The sequence below is a fragment of the Carcharhinus amblyrhynchos genome, chromosome 14 (assembly GCF_965287045.1).
Source record: "Carcharhinus amblyrhynchos chromosome 14, sCarAmb.v2.hapA, whole genome shotgun sequence".
In the NCBI taxonomy this organism is placed as follows: domain Eukaryota; kingdom Metazoa; phylum Chordata; class Chondrichthyes; order Carcharhiniformes; family Carcharhinidae; genus Carcharhinus; species Carcharhinus amblyrhynchos.
In genome coordinates this window covers 76662066-76687139 of record NC_137337.1, presented here as the reverse complement: position 1 = coordinate 76687139, position 25074 = coordinate 76662066, and the positions used below count along the sequence as shown (strand labels likewise).

Sequence of the window (25074 nt, the reverse complement as noted above, 5' to 3'; positions counted from 1 at the left end):
CTGGAAACCTGCTGACAGGGGAGAGGAGATCAAACACAGATCATGTTTCTGCACACTACCAATAGCGAGGGCAGGGCAAGGGTTCTATGGGAGCCAAGGGATGACAGAAGATAAGAACACTCCTGTGTCCCTCGCTGGAACAAACAATAACTGAGGCTTTCCTACCACTGTGATCTGGGGATTGTTTTTCTACTAACCAACTTACTTTCGTTGCATGCATCACTTTACAAATATGTTCTCAAAAGGCATTTTGCTAAGACCTCACTTTGTGGAAACATACATTTTAAATCCCGCCTAATCCTTTTTTGTCTGGAATCTTTAATCTGTTACTTCAAAATTTAAGTCACAAAAAATGTTTAAACATTGTACGTTATTGGTCATACAATAGGAACACTACTTCGAATGAAATATGCAGACACTCACCTGTTTTAGTCTATAGATTATCTTTTTACATTTACGCATCAAAAAGTGAAATCATATCCCAAGTTATACTTACTCCTGCGCCAAAATTGTTGATATCACACAATGCTTCCATTTCCTGCCAATTTTCCCACCTTATATTAAGTTGATCTTTCTCTATGACTGTAACGCTATATTTTGCACCCTCTCCTTTCCTTCTCCCCCAGGTAGTCTATGAATGGTATGTTTTGTCTGTATAGCACGCAAGAATTGAGACTTCTCAGTGTATGCTAATATATGTGACAATAATAAATCAAATCAAATTAAATCAATCTCATTATCATCCTTCTGGGCGTAAAATTCAGTGCAAAAATCAGTGCTAATAATCAGAAATTGACGGAACTCACAACACCTACTTCTTTAAGACTGAAAATACAAGTTAAAAGCCACCTCAGCCATCACTCAAGGGTATTAAGCAACAGAACATGTTCAAGAATATGCTATCATGGAAACTGAGACATTTTTACTTCCATTCTTTCGGGCTGCATTCAAAGCAGCAGGAAACGTAATGCAGGTCTCGGTAAGACTTCTCTTTCTAAAAACTTCTAAAATGTTATAAAACACCACAAATGTAACCTTCTCCTGCTCCCAAAATAATTTTAAATTTATTTCAGATGGAAATGATCACGCACAGCACCTTGGCACGGCCAGGATGCCTTTATACTGAACCGCGACGCATTTTTTGGATAAAGAGTTGGGTGAAAAACATCAAGAAATTTCAGACACAGCATAACTGCAAGTGTAACTGTCATGTTCCCAACTTTTCACAATCTTTTATGCTGACTAATTGCTTTGTGCCTCAGTTACGTGCGTCCCTCAGTGCAAATACACAGGAAATGTCACTCCCACGTAAACATCATGTTTAATCAATTCACTTTCTGACTACCAAACTTAAATATGTTATATATTTTCAAACTGACGTTATGGTAAAAAGCTGCAATACCTTCAAGGTCTTTTCTCAACTTCCTGAGGTCCTTACTGAGATCCTCAAACTTAACTTGCGAGGCTCGCAGTAAATCCTGGGGTTCTGGTAAAGGATAAACACTCTTGTCTGTCCCTGCATCCTGTTATAAAATAGGAAATGAACCATTGATATTTGGTCGCAGTATCAGTGCAGAGATCCATAAGCCTAATGTTTCCTCATCCATGTCACCTGAATATCAGATGGAAATGGGTTTGCAGCAATAGATTTTGCAGTTGGTGGAAGCATAGAATCCGTGCAGTGCAGATGGAGGCCATTCGGCCAATTTATCATGACCAATCAATCTAACCCACCTATCTCTGGACTGTGGGAGGAAACTGGAGGAAGCCCATGCAGACATGGGGAGAACGTGCAAACTCCACACAGTTGACCCAAGGCCGGAACTGAACCTGGGACCCTGGCAATATGAGGCAGCAGCACCTATCAGGGTGGCAACTGTGTCCACCAAAAACATATTGTCTACTGTGATTGGGTGATTCTGAGTAAAAGGCTAGACTGGTTAGATTGGCAGTCACACATCAAGATATGGAGATGCCGACATTGGACTGGGGTAAACACAGTAAGAAGTCTCACAGCACCAGGTTAAAGTCTAACAGGTTTATGTGGTATCAAATGCTTTTGCTACCAAATAAACCTGTTAGACTTTAACCTGGTGTCGTGAGACTTCTTACTATAGTCACACATCAAGCCAATGAGTCTTCAGGTCCTGCACCCTTTGGGCAGACAGACTTCTATCAGGGCCATTTGTGCAGTCAGATTGGGTATTTTCACCTCAGCTAATGGATGTGAGTGTGCAGGTACCAACTAATCTCTTCACACAATCTCTCCTACCTGACATATTTCCACATAAGCTCCGGACTTATCATAGAATCCCTACAGTGCAGAAGGAGGCCATTCAGTCCATCACGTCTGCGCTGACTCTGAAAGAGCTTCCTACCCAAACCCAGCCCTCCTCCCTGCCCTATCCCCGTAACCCCACACATTTACCACACCCAATCCACCTAACCTGCACATCTTTGGACATTAAGGGGCAAGTTAGCAGAGCCAATCAGGAGGAGAATGTTCTTTAGGAAACCCATTGACGTGGAGAGGGAAAATAAAATTGACATCTCTCGGCACAGTCATCAAACCATTGCACCAATCACAAAAAAGAGAGTAAGAAAGAAGAAATATTGGTTAAGAAATGTTTGAAACACAAATTTATAATACACTATCCTTGTCATGAGCTCAAGATTACCCAGTAACATTGGACACACAAATGGGCGGCTCTTTACGAAGCACAACTATGAGAAATGGTGCACGTTACCATTGCAACTATGAATTAATATTAAAATGAAATGTTGGCCCCACACCAATCAATGCAAGTGTTTATACAATGGGGCAGCATACTGGCACAGAAGGATAGCACTGCTGCCTCACAGCACCAGGGACTTGGATTCAAGTGGACCTTGGGTCACTGTCTGTGTGGAGTTCGCCCCGTGTCTGCGTGGGTTTCCTCCAAGTGCTCTGGTTTCCTCCCACAGTCCAAAAACATTCAGCTTAGGTGTCAGGGGGATTAGCATGGTGAATATGTGGGGTTACGGGGATAGACCTGAGAGGGATTGTTGTCAGTGCAGCCTTGATGGGCCGAATGGCTTCCTTCTACACAGTCGGCATCCTATGATTCTATGACACATTAGAAGGCATCATACCAGGGTGATTAAGTGTCAGCATTGCCCAAATGGCCATACCTGGTCAGGTCTCCATGCCAAGCCATTTCTATTTATCTTGGCTCAATGGCTTGTCAATGACCATCAAGAACTGTCTTCCCCAAGTCTGAGTCAGCGGGTAGGCAGTTACAGAAACCACGCAGCTTAGGCCTGGTGAACACATTCACAAAAGCAGTCAGCTGTGATCTGGAACTTGGCCGCATTACCTGCAACTATGACCTATTGAGATGATTTTACAGAGGATGGACCTCCTCAAAACCACTTCGTGCAGCATCACCTTCATATTAACAGCTGCAAATTAATGGCTCGGTGCTAGGCTGCTCCATCCTGAGGATTCAGGTCTACACCTCGATTTTCATAGAACTTATAGAATCTTTACATTGCAGAAAGAGATCATTTGGCTCATCTAGTCTGCACTAACTCTCCAACAGGGCATCTTACTCAGACCCACCTCCATCCTATCCCCATGCATTTACCCTGGACAATGAACCTAACCTCTACATCCTTGGATACTAAGGGACAATTTAGTATGGCCAATCCACCTTACCTATACGTCTTTGGACACTAAAAGGGGCAATTTACCATGGCCAATCCACCTAATTTGTACATCTTTGGATAATAAGGGACAATTTAGCATGGCCAATCCACCTAACCTGTACATCTTTGGACACTAAGGGACAATTTAGTATGGCCAATCCACCTAACTTGCACATCTTTGGAGCATAGGAGGAAACTGGAGCACACGGAGGAAACCCACGCAGACACCGGGAGAATATGCAAACTCCACACAGCCAGTCACCCAAGGCCAGAGTTGAATCTGGGTCTCTGACGCTGTGTGACAGCAGTGATAACCACTGTGCCACCATGCCACTGTGCTCCTTTACCTTCATTTTCTCTCAGCCCCTTGCATTTTCAAGGTGATGATGGGTTCAAATACTGTTGGAAGCTCTTTGAAGACTATTTGTTGGCCTCCTTTCTATACACTCCCCTTCAGTTATCCAATCCCTCTAAATTTGACTCACCTCTAATTTTCCTGCCTCGGTATCAGCACAATCCATTAAATAAATAACTAAGGCAACGTTAAAGAGTTTACTGGGGGCAATTTGGTGCTAAAAGGCCAGTTCCATTTGATTCTATTCTGTGACAATTATACCAAGAGAGGAAAATCTAAGCCATGGATATTAAAATAAAAATCAACTCATAAGAAGTGAAATCTATGATTATTAAAGCAATGCATGTAGAACCCCTTTTAATTTACATTCGAGATATTTTGATGCTTATTTACAAAAGCACTTCAACTGAAAGGCTTCAATATTTCATATACTTTCTTCAGAGAATAGTCATTAAATAAACAAATGAGGAGAAAGCAACACTTATATTCAAAAGGAAGTTACCGCAATAATGAATTGGTGTAAGGTACAGTAATTTCAAATTGAAGGTGTGTTCAACACAAATTCAAAGAAAGATTTATTAATTACCTTGTCAAAATGATGCAAATAATAGGACGCGACAAAATCCACAAGGCTGATTTGATTATCCTGAAAGAGAAAATAAAAGTAAATGTTATAACAGCAGAGAAACAGATTTCCCTCTGGTTGAGTGAATCAGAGTCTGGGATCACTATTTTATATAAATAAGACCATAAGATATAGGAGCAGAATTAGGCCACTCGGCCCATCGAGTCTGCTCCCCCATTCAATCATGGCTGATATTTTTCTCATCCTCATTCTCCTGCCTTTTCCCCATAACCCTGATTCCCTTATTAATCAAGAACCTATCTACCAGAGGAAATATCATTTAATAAATTAAAATCCTTCTTAACTTCAAACACCTTGGCCAAATCTCATTGGAAAGATGATGACTGACTTGGTCACGTTTGACAAAGTGTTATTCAAATATTGAAATGCATCTACACACATCAAGTTGACGTGTTGCAGTTGTGCTCTGGCTAACCGGAAAACAGCTACAAGCTTAACGGTTGAGGGTGGTGTGAACCTTGCCTGTCACCAGCCGTGTTATCCTCCAGGTGAAAACTGGTGACATATCTCTGTTTCTACCTTCATATTGAGCATTTCATATTGAGCAGAGTATTTAATATTCATTCACGGGAAGTTTTGGAATCGTTGGATAGGCCAGCATTTATCGCTTATCCCTTAATGCTCACCGCCACCTTCTCAAGGGCAGTTAGGGATGGGCGATGAATGGTGAGTTAGCCACCAACGCCTGCATCCCATGAACGAAGACAGTTAGTCATCACTGGGCGTTGCTCACAGTCAGAATTGAGGTACACCATACCCTGCTTTTGACATCCTTTAATTTCGGGAGGATTTCCAGACCGAATCCGTCAGCCTGCCCACGTGTCCTGTTCCCCCCATTCATGTGATTTCCAAAAGCCAGGATGAGTCCAAGCACAATCTTCACATTTGGTTGGTCAGTCAAGCTCTGCTCAAAAGAAAGTATAAGTCAGCGAGGGAGGTTTCTTTTTCTCTTTTAACATTCAGGTAACAGCATTGTTGAGGTGTTCAACATGACAGCAATTTCCATTCCTATTTACATCCGCACATCCTTAAGTTTATTTAACAGTGTCACAAGTAGGCTGACATTAACACTGCAATGAAGTTACTGTGAAAATTCCTTGGTCTCCGCACTCTGACGCTTGTTCAGTTACACTGAGGGAGAATTTAGCATGGCTAATGCACCTAACCAGCACGTCTTTGGAGTGTGGGAGGAAACCAGAGCACCCGGAGGAAACCCAGACAGACATGGGGAGAATATGCAGACTTCACAGAGACAGCGGCTCAGGCCGTGAATTGAACCTGGATCCCTGGCTCTGTAAAGCAGCAATGTGCCATCGCGCCGCCCCACAGACAAAACCATACCGTTGTCTGGTTAATGTATTTTGGAATAAGTTTACATTCATTTTAAACAGAAAAGTGTGTGTTCAACATTCAACAAAGTAACAATAAACTAATACCTTTGGGCGAACAATGTCAGGTCACATGCAAAGATGATAACTGGGAGAAAAGATCTGTAGAACCATCCAGAAACAAAAGTCAACAAAACTGGATTTCAGCAGAGGGTGGTCTGAAGTATCACGATTTTAACACAGTGAATGCAGGGGCGTGTCTGATTTATTTAATCTTTAATTTTCATGGAAAGCTAAAATACAGGCAGAATTCTCTGGCCATTCCTGTGTGGGATGGTCCAATTCCCTCCAAGGATGACCTCCGCTGCGGGTTCCCTGATGGCGGCACAGACAAAGAATGTAAATCACCATCAATTTCATTAGGACTGGAAAATCCCATTGATGGCCAACAGCGAGCGACCTCCAACGGGGAGGCTGGAGAATCCTGCCCAAAGATTAAAACAATACTATCGTCAGTGACTCATTATGACATGGACTGCAGCAGCTCAAGGATACGTCACAACTGCAGCAGAGGGAGGGGCAAAAAATGAGGTTTTATCAAAAAGAGGGCGACACAGTAGCACAGTGGTTAGCATTGCTGCCTCACAGCGCCAGGGACCCGGGTTCGATTCCCGGCTTGGCTCACTGTCTGTGTGGAGTTTGCACATTCTCCCTGTATCTGCGTGGGTTTCCTCCGGGTTGCTCCAGTTCCTCCCATGGTCCAAAGATGTGCTGATTAGGCGGATTGGCCATGATAAATTGCCAATTGGTGTCAGGGGGTCTAACAAGGGTAAATGCATGGGGACACAGGGATAGGATCTGGGTGGGAGGGTGGTTAGTGCAGACTCAGTGGGCTGAATGATCCCTTGCACTGTAGGATTCAATGATTCTATGAAATAAACTGAAACAGATCTCAGCAGATTATTGAGAGCAGGTAGATATTTCTGGGTTGACACCAACTATACCATCGTCATACCTTGCTCAGGTGTAGAACGTTCCCTACTTTACGGCGTATGGTGGAGATTCCTTCCATGAAGACGGACTGGAATATGATGCAGTGGGTACGCTCAGGGAAGTTAGGAATCTGTGATAATTCATACAAGAACCTATTGAGGAGTGAGAAGTGATTTGTGTCAGATATTGCTACTTTGAACGCTCATGAGATGAAGAAAGCAACTGATGTGAAAAAAAACGCCATAAGCAAAAGCAATGACATTAATATGTTGTTGCGGCTGTTAGGAGTACACCTTCTGTTTTGAATTCCAGTAGGTAAGGTCCTATGTTTTATTAAGCTGTAATGACTAACACAGCAGAGTAGAGATGGAGTGATAATTAAAATATGGCTGAACGCCACTGCCCTAATTCATCCAAGCTGCTCTATTAGTAGCTAAAAGTCAAGTTGCTTTTATGTTGGCAATTTCATATCCCTACCCTTTGTTGTGATTGATTGATCACTATATGGAACTGAATTTAACATTGTTGCGCCTGTTTTATGGGCCTAAAACTAATTTAGTAGAGTAGAGGGCCGTTTCCGATCTGCAAGGGTGTTCAAGACCACTGCTCAATTGGTCAGTGCTTTTTATTAACGTGTCCCCATGGTGGCCACCTGAAATATTGAGATAAGTCTCGGTTCTGACCTGGACTGGTAACTTTGTTTGCCCCAGTCAAGGAATTGAGACTGTCCTTCATTTCTGAGCCCTGAGCGGTTTAGCAAATGGCCACTGGAGGCCATTCATTATAAGTCTTCGGGATATCAGGAGGGAGCAGCACTGCCTTTCCTGGGGACTCCAGGCTACCACACAGCAACTAGAAGCAGGAGTAGGCCATTCAGCCCTTCAAGCCTGTTCCGCTATTCATTTTGATCATGGCTGATGATCAGATTCAATATATTGGTCCCCTCCCTTTCCCCCATATTCCTTGATCCCTTTAACTCCAAGAGCTACATCCAATTTCTTCTTGAAATCACATGATGTTTTGGCCTCAGCTACTTTCTGTGATAGTGAATTCCACACATTCACCACTCTGGGTTAAGAAATTTCTCCTCACCTCAGTCCTAAAAGGTTTACCCTCAAAACTATGACTCCCACCTCTGGACTCCCCCACTATCTGGAACATTCTTTCTGAATCTACCCTGTCTAACCCTGCTAGAATTTTCTATGAGATCCCCTCTCACTCTTCTAAACTCCAGTGAATATAATCCTGACTGACTTAGTCTCCCCTCATATGACAGACCTGCCATCCCAGGAATCAGCCTGGTAAACCTTCGCTGTACTCCCTCTATAGCAAGGACATCCTTCCTCAGATAAGGACATCAAAACTGCACACAATACTCCAGGTGTAACCTCACCAATGCACTGTACAATTGCAGCAAAACATCCCAATCTCTAACTCAAATCCTCTCGCTATGAAGACCAACATCTCATTTACCTCCTTCACCACAACCCTCCTGGATTGGTACTTCCCCATCACAACCCCCTTCCCCAAATTTACCTCCAGAACTCGGCGCAGAATGAAAGCAGGAGGTGGGACCTCTTCCTGGCTGAGGTTGGGCAGTCTGCCCTAATGCCAATCAATGCTTGTTAGAGTTTCCATTTACAGAGGGGTGGTCAGAGTCAGTGAGGATGAATTCCCCGCTGACTCTTTAAATAGAGTGGGGAGGGGATGGGGATTGGCGAACCCCCACCATCCAAACCACTCTGGCCATGGTTCGAGTTGGGTCCTCATGCTATTGGCCTCTTAAGGGCCTCAATCGGGACAAGGGTGGGCTTCTTATCTGAGGCCTTGCCCGTCTCGGGTTAAGATCATTGTGAGGTGAGAGAAGGGCGGGAATCCCATTCCTGCAATTTTAACACTCCCCCCACCTAAAAACCCTCTGAAAATTCAGGCCCATTGCTCCATCCTTTCCAATCCCATCTTTGCCTCTCCCCGTGAATGTGGCTTCTGACTAGAAGCACAGGTTCTCCTGGTGTTGACAAAGAGTCACAGTGAACTCCAAACGTTAACTCTGTCTCCCGCCCCACAGACCCGCTGCCTTTCTCCAGCGCTGCTTATTTATACATCAGTTCCTGCTTTAATAAGTTTAACAAAAATCAGTTGCTTACTGCTCTGGCTTATCCAGTAGCTTTATTTCTTCTTCCTTCGACTTTTCGTAATATTTGCGTATCTTTGTCAGTTCTTCTGCCTGGGCTCTCTGTAACACAGGCACACGGTTAACATGATTATCTAACAATCCCTTGACTTCAGTGTGTTAACAAATGAATTATATGCCCCACGTTTGAAGCAGATTTATATTTAATCAGGCTCTTTGCCCTTCAAAAGACACCAGTGGCAAACAGATATTCCATTTTATGAGAGGGTTTTTGTAGTGCTTACGTCTGCGATCAAAAATACTCTTTGTCACTCCCACCCATAGCCTAGGATGGTGTGAAATTAGCCAAGTAGTTCAGGCAGGTTTTGCAGCATAACCAGGTTACAGAGTCATTATAAACACAGGGACTGGTATTCATAATGTAACCTGCTGATAGGAGAGTACAGCCATAACATCTTTACTATATTACCAACTGAGCTTGTTCTTGCTAAATAGGAGCAAAGATCTATTTTCTGTCCCTCCTGTTTTCTTCTTGTTGTTTCTCTCTCTCTTCTCCTGCTGCTTCTCCCTCTCTCACTTTTGTCGCATCATCCTGCTCTCTCTTCCTCTTTCCCCTCTATCCTTTCCCTTTTGGGTGACACGGCTGGGAACAGAGGCACCAGCTGCGTGTGACAGGGTCAATCTGGAATTGGCTTGCAGGGAAAATGTACCCTCAGCAGCTCCTAACACCAGCCCCAATGACACGTGGTTCCTCCCATCATGTCCATACCCTTTCATCTTCTCCAGACCCTTCCAGCCTCCAACACCCATCTCTATGTAGATTTGTTCCCTTTAAATTACCCACTCTTATCCTTTCTCTGCTCTGCTTTCATTCACTTCACTCTTAATCCTAAATTTACTCTGCTAAGGGTGGTTGGCCTGGGGCCAGAGGCTCTTTCACCTGTCATTTCTTTCCCTCAATATGTCAGTGCTGTTTAAAAACACGATAATGGCTATTTCCATCATTGAATTGGCTGTGTCTTGGTCTTGGACCCACATGTGTGATTTTTCACATCGTCAGAGAGCTGGGTGGCACGGTGGTTAGCACTGCAGCCTCACAGCACCAGGTACCTGGGTTCGATTCCTGGCTTGGGTCACTGTCCATGTGGAGTTTGCATGTTTTCCCCGTGGCTATGTGAGTTTTCTCCGGGTGCTCCGGTTTCCTCCCATAGCTGCTGATTACTGAGGTGGGTGTAGTACCCACCCCCCTCAGTGGTGCTGCTGTTCAGTACAGATCAGTGCTGGTCTCTCAGTGGGTGGAACTGCCACCTCTGGGTCCTCCGTCTTGGAGGAAGATCCATTACTGGTCAAGTGTCCAAGTGAATCAAGAAGCTCCTGAAAATAGGCGACATGGTGCTCTCATTGGCTCCCAACCGATGGCCAAGCCCACTCCCATCACTTCCATAAGGTGTCACCCATGTCTCTGAACCATTACTCTGAGCCTCTGGATTACTAATCCGTTCACATTACTAGTATGTTACCATTCCCTGTGTTCAAACTGGAAAGTTACAGGTTCATTTTACACAAAGGATTTTGCCTTCAAATAAGGAACAGCGATCGCAGGAAGAAAGGGACACTTTGGTTAATCTTTCTGCAATGTTTTCTAAGTTCATGACACATGTCAAGTGTGAAGATTGCTGACAAACTTTAGTGACCGTCTGGATTTCTGACCTACCGTTTGCGACAATGAGACTTGAGAAGCTGCTCACAATTGTATCACAGTCCGAGCTATTGCCCATATTGTGGAATATTTCCCAGAGCTCTGCAGCCTGTTCCAACATGCAATGGTTATTCTTTTGCAGCAAGGGGGGAAACAATGATTTCCTTCTATTGGTAACCATAACAACATTGATCTCTAGCTGATAGAATCTTATCACTGATATCAAAAAACGTTTTCAAAAGTACCACACACACAGTTTCTAAGCAAAGCTCTCCTCACCAACTTCCATTGCATTATTCACTATTGATTCAGGTTGGGTATGATATGGGAAGAGCCCAGAATTCGGGGTGATTTCAGTTTAATTAAGAATTTCGGATGATGGTGCCAACTGCAACGTTGATTTGTGGGTAAAATTTGCTTTTTTAAAGAAGTTTATTTATTGGTGTCACAAGTAGGCTTACGTTAACATTGCAATGAAGTTACTCTGAAAATACCCCTAGTCGTCACACTCCGACACTTGTTCAGATACACTGAGGGAGAAATTAGCATGGCCAATGCATCTAACCAGCACGTCTTTCTGACTGTGGGAGGAAACCAGAGCACCCGGAGGAAAACCACACAGACACGGGGAGAATGTGCAGGCTCTGCACAGACAGTGACCCGAGCCAGGAATCGAACTCAGGTCCCTGGCACTGCGAGGCAGCAGCGCTAACCCACTGTGCCACCGTGAGTTGAAAACTCAGAATAAACTTCATTCGATAAAAAGGTAGCCAATTCCAACATTTGCTGTATATCGCATGTATATTTCTGTTCTTTGTCTGCCATTGGAGCTCAGCAAGAAGGCTCAGGAAATGGGTGCAAAGAGAGAAACCAAAAGGGAAAACGCTGGCAAATCTCAGCAAGTCTGGCAGCAACTGTAAGGAGAGAAAAGAGCTGACGGTTCGAGTCCAGATGATCCTTTGTGAGCATTAATTTCAAAGGTGGATCTAAGCAAATTAAGTACAACCTCATTTCTTTAGAAAGGGTATAATGACCTTGGGAGGAGTGCAGTGTAAGTTTACTGGAATGACACCTGGACTCAGTGGGTTAAGTTATGAGGAGAGATTATGCACGCAAGATTCTATCACCTGGAAGTTAGAAGGTTATGTGGTGATTTAATTGATGTTTTCAAGTTATTAAGAGTAACGGGGAGGGTAGGTAGCGTTTCCACTGGTTGTGAAGCCGTGGATTAGGGGAACAGACTACAAATTATAGCCTGACCTTTCAGAAGTGAAATTGAGAAACATTTCTACACACGCTATTTGTTGACTTGTAAATTTTAAATCTGAAGCCTTTAAGCAACATACGAACATACATATTGTCACAGAGTGTCATTTTAAATACAGAGTTTTCTTACAAGCCTTTCTTCTATGTAATAGCTTCACTGCTGTCAGTTAAGGATTCTGAGGATGTGAGGGCTTGTGGTGGGCTTTTTGGCCTACAAGAGGGTGACTTGTAAACAATGCCTGTTTTACTCGTGCTCCTGTTTTCATAGTTATTACTGTTCTGCTGAGTAGCTGCTATTATTAAACTCTGCCACTTATCTCAATAAACAAGGTCCATCTTTTAAACAATACATTTATCGGCCTTATTTGTGGTCACAAAAAACAAACAAACATGCAAATTAGCAGCAAGAGTAGGCTCTTGGAGTCTGCTCTGCCAATTCAATACATTCACGGCTGTTCTGAATGTGACCCCAAGTCCACTTTCCAGCCTGCTCCTTTTAATTTTTGATGTGGAGATGTTGGCGTTGGACTGGGGTGGGCACAGTAAGAAGTCTCACAGGTTAAAGTCCAACAGGTTTACTTGGTATCACGAGCTTTCAGAGTGCTGCTCCTCCATCAGGTGAGTGAAGAAGGAACAGTGCTCTGAGACCTTTAATCTTTGACTCCCTTGATTATCAAGAAACTAACTCAATCTTAAAAATATTCAATGACTAAGATTGCAGTGTTCTCCAGGTAAGAGAATTCCACAGACCAATGACCCTCCAAGAAAACATTTTTCCATGTCTATGTCTTAAATGGTATATTCCTTATTTTTAAGCTACATCCCTACTTCTGATATCTACGATTAGATGAAACATCCTCTCAGCATCCATCCAGTCAATTTCCCCCACAGTATCTTTAATGCTTCAATGAATTCACCTCTCACTCTTCAAAAATCCAACTGATACATGCCCAACCCATCTAACCCTTCCTCATAAGATAACCGCTTAATCTTATGGGACAATGGAGTTGGCTCTGACCAAGACTACAAGAAACTACAAAAGGTTGTGAACATAGCCCAGTCCATCACTCAAACCTGCTTCCTACCCATTGACTCTGTCTACACTTCCCGCTGCCTCGGCAAAGCAGCCAGCATAAGCAAGGACTCCATGCACCCCAGACATTCTCTCTTCCATCTTCTTCCGTCGGGAAAAAGATACAAAAGTCTGCGGTCACGTACCAACCCACTCAAAAACAGTTTCTTCCCTGTTGCCATCAGGTTTTTGAATGGGATTACCTTGCAATAAGTTGACCTTTCTTGACACCTTAGCCAAGACAGTAACACTACATTCTCCACTCTCTCCTTTCATTCGCTATGAATGGTATGCTTTGTCTGTATAGACTGCAAGAAACAATACTTTTCATTGTATACCAATACATGTGACAATAATTTATTAAAATTAAATCAAAGGTTTCAAATCAGTCACAATCTCAATGTCCTCCTTCTGGTCCTATGTTTTTTTGATTGATGTATTTTCCCCTTAGCTAAGGGTCACTATGATCAATTGTAGAATCCCCAACTCTCCAACAAAGATAATCCAAAGTGGAGGATTTCTTCGTTAATAACTTAGAGAATTCCCTGCACTTTATTCCAATATGCTTGAACAGGTGCAGAATGTGAGTTGCTAGACTGGATTTTATGGTTAGCAGCAAAGGGGTGACACTTGCCGTCGACTTTGTAACAAGCTGCTCACAAAGCTCTAGCGAGGCCTATACCATGAATTTCCCCTCCTCCTGCTCAATCTAATGCAAAGTAAAGACAACTCCAGCGGCAGTGACATCATCAAGCAAGGTAAGCAACCAATGACATTTAAGTACTCTCACAGCTAGCAAACCAGGAAATAAAAAATATTCTTCACAATTAATTTTACATGGTATAAACTGATAAATAAATAAATGATTCAGATATTATATATTGGATTGAGAGAAACTGAAATATCAAAGTTAAATAAATGTTTTAATAATGTGGAAATTGTTCAAAAAATCTGGATATTTGATACTAATGGAGAAATTAGACAATTCATTAAACATAAAATTATTCTTTCAGGGCACTCTACTTTCTGAACCCCTGAATTAAGCTCATCCATTATTGTTACACCATAGTCATGTGACATTATCGAGTGTTGCTTTGGTGTTAACAGTTTGAGGTCAATTTATATGTTTTTTCATTTAATCGGGTAACGTTATAATCGTGGTATTTTTCATCAGCTTCTTAATTGTAACATAAGTAAAGTTAAAGTTCATTTATTAGTCACAAGTAAGGCTTACATTAGCACTGCAATGAATTTACTGTGAAATTCCTCGAGTCAGCACATTCTGGTGCCTTTTCGGGCCAATGCATCTAAGCAACACATCTTTCAGAGTGTGAAAGAAAACTGGAGAAGACCCACACAGACACGGGGAGAACATGCAAACTCCACACAAACAGTGACCCAAGCTGGGAATTGAACCCAGGCCCCTGATGCTATGAGGCAGCAGTGCGAACCACTGTGCCACCGTGCCAGCCCATAACGTAACTAACAACCTGTCATTCATGAATATATTAGAATATGACAGTATGGAATAAAAATAATACGTGTCTGTCTTTACCTAAAAAACAACAGCCAGCAGCATATATAACACTTAAGCATTATTTCCACATCATCTCGAACAAACTTTAAAATATAAAGTCTGCTTAGCGCATGTTAATAAGTTCAACAGTTGACATGACCTGGTCATGAGCCCATTGCTCTTTGTGGGAGCCTGCTGTGCATAAAATGACCACCTCATTACAACACTGGCTCTACAGCAAACGTACTTCATTGGCTGGAGCAGATATGTAGCGGGATTCGAGGGTGCATGATGCACAAAAGGAATTGGTTTATTTCTGAAGACAGAGGCTGGCACGGTGGCACAGCGGTTAGCACTGCTACCTCACAGCGCCAGGAACCGGGATCAGATCCAGCCTCATATCACTATCTGTGTGGAGTTGCAACATTCTCCCCGTGTCTGCGTGGGTTTCCTCCGGGTGCTCCGGTTTCCTCCCACAGTCCAAAGATGTGTGGGTTAGGTTGATTGGCCGTGCTAAATTAAACCTAGCGTCAAGGGGATTAGCTAGGATAAATGAGGGTTGCGGGAATAGGGCCTGGGCGGGATTGTAGTCGGTACAGACTCGATGGGCCGAATGGCCACCTTCTGCACTGTCGGGATTAGATGATTCTAAATGGAGCAAGGCCAGCAACAACAGAGAGAAACTATTAAACAGATGAGAACACATCAATAGTCGGCTGATTTTGGATATTTCTCACAGCTGCCACTGAGAACTCCTGATGACGTATCCAGATTAGAACATGGAGCATATTCCAGTACCTTCGATCCTGCTGGGGGTCACCTTACATCCACCAACAGCTGATGATGCAGACAATGATACCCCTTTTTTTATTGTTGTTACCCAGGGTGTTAAGGGGGCACAAACCCAGGATTTATCCACTCTTATTCCAGTCATATCAGTAGCCCCGTGCACGCAATGTAGAACCAACCATAAATAGCGACAAAGGCATTGAAGCACAAGCTCAACGTGAAAAAGGATTCTTCTCCTCACTCCCCAGTTTATAAAACTCAAAAATAATTTGCCATTTTAATGCAAATATTGTACTGGCAATGGCATGGGAGTTTGGGGTCAAGGCATTTAATGCAGAACTACCTAATGGAATAATTTTGAAAGTTTGGTGACTATACATGTTTACATGGAAGTGTTCACTTCTAGTCCATTTGCCGTGCAATGTCAGAATGTCATTATAAATTATATTGTATCCAGCACCAAACCCAAACCACTAATACACTAATGCACGAAATGGATTCTAGTAATTCTTACCGTATATTTTCAAAGAGCAAGACTCTGTCTATTTTATGGGCTTCTTGTAATCTCTATGGCTTCAGTACTTACATTGTCATACAAAGCTTGAAGTGTTTCCAAATCCACAACAGAGTTTTCCAGATTTAACACAGCTGAAATTACACATGACATGGCACATTAACTCGCAATTATTGATAATGATCAATGTTCTGTTAGATTATACTTACTGGAATCCTCTGTATAGCTCACATAAACTGACTATATATAATATATATATCTCAATGGTTTGAAGCCACATTACATGTTTTACAGAAAGAAGCAGGACTTTAAAAGCCTGTTTCTGGCACATATCCTATGTACAATCGTTCAAATAATGCACTCTCTCAATAAATTAATAGCCAGTCCAAATAAGACAAGGGTGATGCAAATGAATCATTGGGCGGGATTTTCCAGACACACTTCCCCAAAACTGGAAAATTCTTCCCGAGGTCAACAGATGTCTGCATGGTCTCCCCCCCACCCTTCCCCTGCCTCCCGCTACGATACCTGCGGCGGGAAGGATGGGGATGTTCCTCCCATATACCCTGGATGGGAATTTTCCAGCCCGTCACTTTGGTGGGATTTTCCAGTCCCGCCGGAGTCAACAGACTTTTGAATGGCTGACTGCATTTTGCTGTCCCATCACTCGCCACAACCAGAACGTTCCGACCTTTTGGGCCGGATTTTACAGCCTCGCTCATCCCAAAACCTCCCAAGGTCAATGGACCTTTCCATGTTCTGCGCCTTGCCCCCTCTGATTCCCATGGCGGGCGGGACAGTAAGATTCCGCCCTCTCTCCCTGAAAACGCAACAGTGTTGTGGGATAGAGCAAGGAGCTGCTTCCAAAAGGAATGTTGTTTAATTGAACTGTCAGGCTGCCTGCCTCCTCGCGAGCTACCAATCCTTATTAGCAATCTCGGCATACACCATCCGCTCCAATTTTCCACTTTGCTGAGATAAACAGAGAGGAAGCAGATGCATGCTGTGAAGAACTGGTAATTTTATTAGACTCTCGTAAGTAGGGTGGGGGGAAAAAAAACTGTCGCTCAGCCAAGTCTGGCTTTTGAAATCTATTTGAGTTAAATTAAAGCAAACACTTCCCTGTGGTACTATGGTGTCCGCTCACTAAAAACAAGAATTCATACACAGAAAGATCATTAGCGTAGAATTGTGCCCATTTGGTTATAATAACCATCAGTGACAACAAAAAACAGATCAGCCCAGTGCACTTAACAAACTTGCAGGCACACGCATTAAAACAGTTCCTCACTCAAGTCATGTACTGTGACACATAAAACAAACGGACTATTTGGAATCCACATGTTCTTAGTTTGGTTGTATTAATTTACCCGATTGTGTGAACTTATGTTCTCCTGAGCTTGCAGACATACTTAATTATTTTCCAAAGACATTTAGCGTAGCCCAGCCCATCCATAAAAGCTTAGATGTCATTCTGCTACATTCAGAGTAAATTTCTGTCGGAAGCATTTCTGGGGGTGCATGGGGAGGTTGGGGGTGAGGGGGGGAGGGATATTCTCCACAGGTAACCACAGCAAAGCATGTTTATTATTTCTTTTTGACATTCAGCAAGGAAAATCTGCTTTTCTCCCCTTTGCCAAGTCTTTCCGTATTGATAGGGCGACTTAGAAGAATCATTCAACTGCACAAAAGTCACTGGCCTCAGACTTTCTGGGAGCACTCAAGTGCAACGTTCTGTTGCCAGCTTGGAAAGCTTTCTGAAGGATCATGCTTTCTTGCGGCAGCAGGGAGGAACAGAATTACATTCTCATTCGTAAAGTTCAGAGGAGACTGTCACCAAGGCAGCCAGCCAGAGGAACATGAGCACAGTGATAAAATCCCTCTTGGCCTAACTTTGTGACCCGTCTGGTGTGTCAGTCTTCATGTCAGCCATCCAGGAGAACGACCCTGGTCTGACTGACTTTCTGTCATACCCCAATAACTGTGTGATTTATGATGCAGGGAATTGTGATAGGATTGACATACGGCTGAGAGGCTAATAGAGCCCTTATGCCCCACAAAGTCAAGAGCAAAATGGTTCTGGCACCAGATCTGGCCTGGGTTCATCAGGCTAAATCCCTTGATCTTCCAGGCAAATTCAAAGGAACACATGTTACAAGTTATTCAGAACAAAGGAAATATTTTGTAAACCCCTAGATTTGTTCAGCTTTGGGTCAGTGACGCCTGGTCTTACAGGGTGGTTTGCTGGCCGGCGTTGAAAACTATTATGGAGAAACTTTAAACTATAATCGGTTGCACAGAGCCAACCCAGCGCACAATCATGAGAGTTGACTCAAACACAAGGAGCGGGGTCTTGTGTTTGGGCTAAGCAAAAAACAGGCTTCTCCCTCTGACAGAAAATACTAGAAAATCACAACATGTCTGTGGAGAGAGAATACAGCCAACGTATCGAAACTGGATTCTGACAAGAGGTCATCCAGGCATGAGACGTTGGCTGGAATTTTACCAGGGTGGGCAACGCCCGCAGAACGGAATTCTCCATTGGCCTCAGGCAGGATTTTATGAGCCTCATGCAAGGGTGGTCGTAAAATACCAGCCGTTGGCTCCATTCTCTCTCCACAGATACTTTTTAAAAATTCATTCACAGAGCATTTATTGCCCATCCCTAGTTGCCTGAGGACAGTTGAGAGTCAACCACATTGCTGTGGCTGTGGAGTCACATGTAGACTAGACCAGGTAAGGATGGCAGATTTCCTTCCCTAAAAGACATTAGCGAACCAGACGTTTTTTTCGACAATTGACAATGGTTTCACGGTCATCAGTAGATTCTTAATTCCAGATATCTTTTATTGAATTCAGATTTCCACCATCTGCCATAGGCAGGATTCGAACCCTAGAACATTAGCTAAATTTCTGGATTAATAATCTAGTGATGATAGTACTGGGACAGCGCTTTGCCTATTGGGCCAGCTGAGATTTTCCAGCATTTTCTGTTTTTGTTTCAGATTCCAGCGACTGCATTTATTTGCTTTCAGTTTAGGTTTCCCTTTCTGGTGAGCGATGGCACGGAGCAAGACAACACAGAAGTGAAAGCAATCACCTTTGAACAGTCTTCACTGAGCACAAAGTGCTGAGCAAGCAGCGAAAAAGCCCACGCACCTAAATGTTCTTTAAATAAAACAAGTACAATTGTCATATATTGCTGCCATTCTGGATCCTTCATTTCTTTGAGAGATATATATTTTTAGAGTGCTACATTTCTCTGTAACTATCCCATGGTTTTTGGCTCTGAACTGTTTAGTTAAATAGATGTTTAGTTAAATAAATAAATGTTTAGTTAAATAAATGAGGCTGGCCCATCTGTGCCTATCATGTTCTATAGAGTAAAACGCTTTCTTCTGGTGACCCACTTTTACCAAATGTCCAACCCTCGCAATCCACATCATGTGGGACGTGTGATGACATAAGGAGTGGGATTCTCCAGCCTCCCAGTCATGTATTTCCAGTGATGGAAGGCAGCACGCTATCCACTGGCAACGGGATTCCCTGGTCCCACCACTGTCACAGAATCCCTACAGTGCAGAAGCAGGCCATTCTGCCCATTGAGACTGCACCCAGGATCTATCCCATGCATTTACCCCACTAATCTCCCTGACACTAAGGGGCAATTTAGCATGGCCAATCAACCTAATGTGCACATCTTTAGAAACCGGAGCGCTTGGAGGAAACCCACACAGACACTGGGAGAACGTGCAAACTCCACACAGTGATCCACGCTGCAAATTGAACCCAGGTCTCTGGCATTGTGAGGCAGCAATGCCAACCACTGTGCCACCCAATAAAATTCCCACAGTGCAGAGGGAGGCCATTCGGCCCATTGAGCCTGCGCAAACAACAATCCCGCCCAGGCCCAATCCCTGTAACACCACGTATTTATCCTGCTAATCCCCCTAACAGTGAGGGGAAATTTAGCTCACACACCTTTGGACTGTGGAAGGAAACCGGAGCACCCGGAGGAAACCCACGCAGACATGGTGAGGGCGTGCAAACTCCACACAGACAGTGATCCAAAGCCGGGAATTGAACCCGAGTCCCTGGAGCTGTGAGGCAGCAGTGCTAATCACTGTGCCACCATGCTGCTCAGCACAGGATTTCCTACTGGTGTCACCCCACGCTGGCAGGAAACCTGCGGGCACTGTGCTGTCGGCAGGGCTGGAGATTCCCGCTGGCGTGGATGGCCAGAGAATTGCAGCCATGATCTTTCCATTTTGTACTAAGATTGTACAGAATATTAAACGTCAAGGGGTCCATTTCTGATCCTTTTTCCAACTTATTCAGGACATGTTCCGTCACAAAGAAAAGTGGTGCCGGTATTTTGCAAACGTCAACATGTATATTTAAAATAAATGTCTGAAATCAGATAAAACGCACATTTCTGGTGCATTAGCCAGCCACAGAAAATTGACTGCTATTTACTTGTGACAGATTTCTCATTTAAGACGCACCTTTGGAATGCAGAGCTCGCCAGATCAACGTGCTGCTTTTAGGTGGAAACTTAAAAGAGTAGTGGCCAATTATCTCTGCTAGCATCCCATCAATAAACCTCCCTGGTAGGTGGGACGTGTCACATCAGTAAGTACATTTCGCTGCTTCCACGGGAGGCTGCCACTGATCTGTCGATTATCCTTTCTCACCCACAGTCCCAGTTAAAAAATAAAACGTCTCGGTGGTTTTCCTGAAGTCATCTCGTTTTGAAATTGATTCAACGGCAAAATATTTTTATCCACAGAGGGGGAGAATTAATGAGTTGGATTGTGAGATAATGACGGTACAGGTCAAACCCTGAAGCTATAACCTGCCTTCACAGCGGGAAGTTTGAGATTCAGACTCCAATGGCCATGTGAGCTGCAGCATTGCTGCCACAGTCACAATCTAAACGGGATCTACTGTGTATTTAAAAACACATCTAATTCATATCTTTTCCTTTTCTAAAATGCACATAACTTGCAATAGTATCAGGCAATACTAAACTTTTCCTCCACATGAGACTCCTCTTGGTGGCTATGTCTTTGTCAGAGATCCTCATTGTCTAAGTTGAGTTTATAAGTTTATTTATTAGCGTCACAAGTAGGCTTACATTAATGCTGCAGTACAATTACTGTGAAAATCCCTTGGTAACTTCACTGCAGTGTTAATGTCCTCCACAAAATGGGCACTACAAATAGGACATCCCGCATTTTTTTAAAGCAGGATTCATGGAATCTCTACAGTGCACAAGGCAGCCATTTGGCCCATCAAGTCTGCACCTACAACAACTCCACCCAGGCACTATCCCTACAGAACAATCCCTATATAACAACTCCACCCAGGCCCTACCCTGTTAATCCCCCTGACACTAAGGGGTAATTTAGCATAGCTAATCAACCTAACCTGTGCATCTTCAGAGGAAACCAGAGCACCTGGAGGAAACCCATGCAGACACAGGGAGAATGTGCAAACTCCACACAGACAGAGACGTGAGGCCAGAATTGAACCCAGGTCCCTGGTGCGATGAGGCAGCAGCGCTAACCACTGTGACGCCCATAGGTTCTAAACTCTAACAACTAATAGGTAATGTCGAAATAAATAGAATGCATGTTAAAATGATGAAGCCCACTTTGGAACAGATAATTTCAACCATCCATCGCCAGCCTAAAATGGAAGGACAATGAAAAGTGCTCATCTCAAATTCAAAAACTGAAAATATCTTTGGTGGTGAATAGATATATTCAAAGGTAAGCTGGAACATTCAGTTCTGGATTTAAGATTCCTCCAAACTCAGACTGTCCATATAAAAGAAAGACCACACGATGTGCGATTCATGGATTGGCAGGGAAATCAGATAGATGGATCAACTATTCCGGCTGGGTAAATTAATGCATGGAAACCCATTCAGCATGCCACAGAAACTCGACACTGCAGTTGGGTAAGCCCTCAGTCACTCGGGGAGAGGGGTTAAAGTAGTGTAAAAAGAAAGCTCACTGGATCGGAGGGATATTAAATGACACAAGGAGATAGCAATACTAAATTGCTAGGCCTTGCTATGAACAGATGCCACCATTGGGCATCATAGGCTGGAGTTCAATATAAGAGGGGAAAGGTTCGGTGGGGATGTGCAGGGGAAGTTTTTTACACAGAGAGTGGTGGGGGCCTGGAGTGCACTGCCAAGTGAGGTGATTGAGACAGACATGTTAGCGACATTTAAGGCTTATCTGGATAGACAATGAGCAGGCAGGGAATAGAGGGATCCAGGTGGTTGGTCTAGATCGGACAATGTGATTGGCGCAGGCTTGGAAGGCTGAATGGACCGTTCCTGTGCGATACTGTTCTTTGTTCTAGTTATCCTCGAGAAGGTTTTGATGAGTCAATTTCTTGGATACAACTGAGTGGTTCACTTGGCTACTTCAGAGAATGGTTAAGTGTCAACCACTTTGCTGTGGGACCAGAGCCACATATAAGGCAAAAGGAGTAAGAATGGCTGATTTCATTCCCTAAAGGGTATTCATGAACCGGTGAGATTATTCAACAAAGTGGCAATTGAATATTTCACCATGACCGATTTATTTCAGAATTATTTCGCTAATTGGATTTAAATTCCCTGGCCGCTGTGATAGGTTTGAACCCATGTGTGAGAGCTTCCTGTAGGATCTTCCTGTCCGCCGACGGCATGTCCCCACTGTGGGGTTTCCTGGTGTCGAGTGGGATGGGGGTTTGGGGGGGGGGAGGGTGGATTCAATGAGAAATCCCATTGACAGCGATGGGACCAGAAGATCCCATACCGGCCAACAGGGAGCTGCTTCCTGCTGCCGGGAAGATGTGGCACAAAGTCCTGCCCCATGACACTGAGCCCCAGTAATGTAACCACTGGCCTCCAATAACCCAGGAAGTAACCCACCAGCACACAGGAAACAATTTCTCAGCTCCTTTGCTGCCCAGCCTCACAAGGCTTACTCTTTATATCTGTGGCAGTTTAATTGGACCAATAACTGAAGTTTTCTCTTTTGCTTTTCACCACCACGGATGGTAAGCTTTGGGTATCCCAGCCATAACTATCTGATATATAGCAACTGCATATAAGATTTGTTAGTGAGAAGATTGATAAATATTCTTGATACACAGGTTGGAATTGGGTCCATCATGAGGGTTCTTAGAACCCTACAGTGCAAAAGGAGGCCATTCAGCCATCGAGTCTGCAACGACAACAATCCCCACCCAGGCCCTATCCCCATAACCCCACATATCCACCCTGCCAATCCCCCTGACACTGACGAGCAATTTAGCATGAACAATCCACCTAACCCGTACATCTTTGGAGTGTAGGAGGAAACCGGAGCACCCAAAGGAGACCCTTGCAGACACAGGGAGAACGTGCAAACTCCACACAGACAGCGACCCAAGCCGGGAATCAAACCTGGGTCCCTGGCGCTGTGAGGCAGCAGTGCTCACCACTGTGCCACCGTGCCGCCCGGGGTTGTGACAGCCCAGCCAAAAATCCAATGACTTTGGTGGGACCAGATGATCCCGGTGGTGAGCGGGGTCAGAAGGTCCCAGTTGTAGCCTTTATACTTCATGGGGATGAATCTGCGACCCTGCGACACATGTGCAAGTCCCACAATGACCGGAGACTCTTGCAAGAGAGACCATGCGCTGGGGTGAATTTAATTTTAAGATTCTCCCCACCCCCAGCCAGGGATGTAAAAGATTAGCTTACCTAAAACTTCATTCAAATATGCAGGGTCTTTAAGCCAGATCCATCCAGCTCCTGGAAACCATGCCCAATGTGAAGCCAGCGCAGGAATCACTGTTTCATCTATGGAGACCAGTCGGGCTGACCATGCCAGGGGGGTGGGGGGCTCGGAGGCTATTATAGCCCCTGGCTGGTCAGGGACGTGGCTGAGTGGGTGGGCACCCTGGCACTGTCAATTTGGCAGTGCCAAAGGGTAGGGCCCTGAAGAAGTGAGGCCTGAAGGGGCAGGGCCTGGGGGGGTGGCGGGGGGGAGGGTGCGGTGGAGGGGGGGGTCTTTGGCACCTCCTCGGTGTGCCTTCACTCATGTGAGGAAGGGTCCACTGATAATAGTATTGGGGGATGAGGGGGTTGCCAATGCAGAACATTGAAGTGGGGGGGGGGGGGGTGCTCATTTTTATCTTTCAGGAACACATCATGCTGGTGTCGTTAGGCCTGGCCCCTCTTACCCACCCCCTCCCTTCCAAAAGAGTGACCATGTGGGGGAGGATTGAAATCAGAATCACACCAACCCAACCAGCATTCCCACTGGAAAGTGGCACTTCGTCATTTCTTTTGAGAGTTTGAGAGGAAATATCCATTTAGACTCGCAAGATTTAGTGTCCTGTCATTGGCAGGTGGCAGTATTTTCCAGTCCCGTCACTGTCAATAGGTTTTCCTGCTGTTAGCATCCAATACCGCTGATAACCCCCAGTGGGGGGGGTGGGTGGGGGAGGGTGCCTTGCTGTCAGCAGAACGGGAAGATCCTGCTGAGGGGAACGGCAGAAAATCTCACCCGGGGAAAGCAGAAGACAAGGAAAGTGTATCACAGATTCCCTACAGTGCAGAAAGAGGCCATCCTAAAGTTTATTTATTAGTCACAAGTAAGGCTGACATTAGCTACAATGTGGAATTCCCCTAGCTGCCACACTCCGGCACCTGTTTGGGTCAATGCACCCGGCATGTCTTTCAGAACGTGGGAGGAAACAGGGGCATCCGGAGGAATCTCACACAGACATGGGGAGAATGTGCAAATTTCACAATGACAGTGACCCAAGGTGGGAATCGAACCCGGGTCCCTGACCCTGTGAAGCAGCAGTGCTAACCACTGTGCTACCTTGCTGCCCATCGAGTCTGCACTGATCACAGTCCCACCCAGGCCCTATTGCCATAGCCCAGCATTTACCCCAGCTAGTCCCCCTGACACTAAGGGTCAATTTAGCAAGGTCAAACCATCTAACCCGCACATCTTTGGAGTACGGGAGGAAACCAGAGCACCTGGAGGAAACACACACAGATACGGGGAGAATGTG

The 25074-nt window shown here is 44.4% G+C and overlaps 1 protein-coding gene across 3 annotated transcripts in view; it reads right to left on the bottom strand.

Moving 5' to 3' along the window:
- LOC145352796 (formin-like) overlaps positions 1-25074 on the bottom strand; it is a 250617-nt gene that overhangs the window by 91871 nt on the left and 133672 nt on the right. For all 3 annotated transcript variants that reach the window (XM_080203148.1, XM_080203149.1, XM_080203150.1), the window contains 6 exons: positions 16072-16133; positions 9157-9245; positions 7032-7161; positions 5446-5592; positions 4629-4688; positions 1403-1523 (listed from right to left, as the gene is read on the bottom strand). In XM_080203148.1, coding sequence (XP_080059274.1) covers positions 1403-1523; positions 4629-4688; positions 5446-5592; positions 7032-7161; positions 9157-9245; positions 16072-16133 — 609 coding nt within the window. The remainder of the gene's footprint in view (positions 1-1402; positions 1524-4628; positions 4689-5445; positions 5593-7031; positions 7162-9156; positions 9246-16071; positions 16134-25074) is intronic.